Source organism: Cyprinodon variegatus, unplaced genomic scaffold (genome assembly GCF_000732505.1).
Source record: "Cyprinodon variegatus isolate N-32 unplaced genomic scaffold, C_variegatus-1.0 Scaffold225, whole genome shotgun sequence".
Classification (NCBI taxonomy): Eukaryota; Metazoa; Chordata; class Actinopteri; order Cyprinodontiformes; family Cyprinodontidae; genus Cyprinodon; species Cyprinodon variegatus.
The window spans coordinates 361,586-364,441 of NW_015150678.1; the positions used below are offsets into that span (position 1 = coordinate 361,586).

General features: G+C 36.2%; 1 protein-coding gene across 1 annotated transcript in view; it reads right to left on the reverse strand.

Annotated features, from left to right (window-relative positions):
• LOC107088637 (protocadherin-1-like) overlaps positions 1–98 on the reverse strand; it is a 9,697-nt gene extending 9,599 nt beyond the window's left edge. The window contains exon 1 of the mRNA XM_015380936.1: positions 62–98. Within this exon, the coding sequence (XP_015236422.1) occupies positions 62–98 (37 nt within the window). The remainder of the gene's footprint in view (positions 1–61) is intronic.
• Positions 99–2,856: the final 2,758 nt, after the last annotated feature.

Genomic DNA, 2,856 nt, shown 5'->3' on the forward strand with positions numbered 1-2,856 from the left:
ATTTACTTTCGCCCTCTGGGGGGAGCCTCACTGGAAAATCAACACCGGTTGCATAGTGTACCTTTAACAGCAGAACGAGGCTCAGTTTGAGCGGCCATCTGTTGAGGCCGACTGGGGTTCAAGCAGACAGTATAAGGAGGTTTAAACGCAGAGGATGTATTTACCATGTGAGAACAAAATGAAATATGTTCTAATTCACTGTAAACGACCTTAAGTTAGCTTGACAATACAAGTTTTCAGCGTTTTGCTGAGCTAAAGAACCCTAAAGTGGAGATCCACTCTGCAGGAAAAGCTACTGATAGGACTTAAACACCCTGCAAGTGGATTGGGTCTGTAATCCTCTCCTGCAATAAACATCAAATTCCTGACCTGGAAGATGGTGTTCATGCAGAGCGTGAGGATGAGATAATTTAAGATTTGCTGTAGGGCTCAGCAGCTATGCCCTCATTCATCAAAAAAAAAATCCAAGCAAGAGCAACAGTGCTAACCCGTGGCGCTGAGCGGAGGAGTGCCATGATCCGTGGCCTCAGCGGTCAGCAGCAATCTGGTGTCTTCAGTCACATCAGAAAGGTCAGAGGTCAGTGTCACTTCCCCTGTTTCGCTGTTTAGAGCCAAATATTTGGAATTTCCTTCAGAAAATCTGGAATCCCAAAAAAAGAAAAGGCTCTTGATTAGAACATGTTTTAAATAAGAAAGTGAAAATTTTATTCAGGACCTTGGAGAGGGCCTATTTAGCTGCTATGTGACAAAGAAACACAAAGTAATACGGAGCTGTGAAAATGACAGAACATAATTATCTGAATGTTTTTACATACATATGTTAAAATATAAAGTGTTTTTATCTTTGATGACACATTGCTTTTTCTAAACCATGTTTGGTTGCAGTGAGGTATTTAGCTTTCATGTCTCTAACAGGTTTTCTGTGCTACGCAGCAAAAGCTCATCCTGCATTATGATCGAAAAAGGAAAAAAAAGGAGATAATCTATCAATTATTTGATGAAAAATGCAATATTAAAAATATGAATATGGAAAACAAAGGGTAAATAATATAAAATCTATATGTTTCAACTTTTATTTTAAATGATGTCAGCTTTCGTCCTCCGTAAATCTCATTCTGATTGGATAGAAATTTGAGCAGACAAAAATTTGGGAAAGATGATTAATTTGGTGTTGATTTAATTTGTCTGTATTAAATTTTAGCAGCTTTATCACTCTGCCCCTCAGTCTCTAACACAGAGGCTCCCATACATTTGAAAACAATAGAAATACAACATACTGAAACCCCAAAAATACATATGATAACTTTTCTGTGTTTATTTTTACATATAAACTAATTACATTCACTTTTAATTAGATTTATTTCTTAAAATGACATTTAATAATTTAATAAATCTTTTAAATGATTTTTTATTAATTTAATTGTTCAATAAATTATTTAATGCAGAATTTTACAATATAATAGTAACTTAATGTTTTAATCACATAAATAAATAAATACAATGAAAAAGAAAGACAAAAAAATAATAAATAAATGGTAAATCTATAATTTTTAATTCATTCACATTTCACACAGATGGATTCTGTTTGCTGATTTAGCATTTCTGAAGCAAATCAGTTGGACTTTATTTGAGGGGTATTACAAGAGAGGGGGATAAAAAGCTAGACAAAGGTATATTTTTAGTTTATTTATTTATCAAACTAAGAGCGCTTTACATGTACTTCACCATATTTCGCTGGTCAACATTTTCAGTCATCCAGTTCAAATCATTCCAAAAAAGTTAAAAAATAATCCACTGGACTTTTTTTTCCAAGTTTGAAGACGTTTCTCTTCTGATCCAGGAAGTTTTTTCAATTCAAAATGTCAAAAAATAGTGTTGAGTTTGAGGTTTTATACAGTAGCCCAACAAAGCCCTGTTTTTGTTTACAAAACATGCAAATTGAAACGGACAAATGGGTCCACCCCTTTGGAATGAAGGTCGTTTAGTCATTTTTTTTTAGCCTGCAATGCCCCATACCTGTCTATTTCTCTGAAAGGGGGGTCGTTAAAGGGAATTGTTGGTCTTCTGCTCTCCTGTAATGGGGGTTTCAAAGGAGTGGACCCGTTCGTCAGTTTCATTTTGCATGTTTTCTAAACAAAAACCAAACAAAAACGAACTCAACGCTGTTTCTGACATTTTCAATTAAAAAAGCTTCCTGGATGGAAAGCGAAACGTCTTCAAATTTGGAAACAAATTCCAGTGGATTGTTTTTTATTTTTTGGATTCACCATAATTCCATACTTACCGTTGGCCTACAGATGTGGTATTTAGTGAACATAAAGATTTTAGCGAACCTGTAGGTGATGAGCGCGTTGTTCCCGGCGTCGGGATCCGAGGCGCTAAGCGTCAGCAGCAGCTTCCCCTTCTCTGCGTCTTTCTGCAGGATGCTGCTGTGGTAGCTGCTGGCGTTGAACTTCGGACTGTTGTCATTGACGTCGGTGAGGCTCACTCTGATAGTGGTGATATTCTAGAACACAAGGTTTGATTTAACACAGTGGTTTGCACACTGACACAGAATGGCTGCTCGGACCAGCTAGACTCTCTATTGGCTTGTGTCACTATGAGTGAAGTAGGAACAAAATAAGACCAGATTGTACGAATTGATAATAAAACCATGAATCAACCATTTAAAGGAAAAGTTTGGTGATATTCCGAATTTAAACTTCTGAAAGTACTTTAAACGTGACATTATTACAAACTGTTTAATAAATTATGTTTTTTTTAATTAAGTGTAATTTTCATTTAAATGTGCTTTACTAGAGGCATCCATTTGTGACGTCACGGTGCGGTATCGGCTGTTGATCAAGTCCCAGTGCT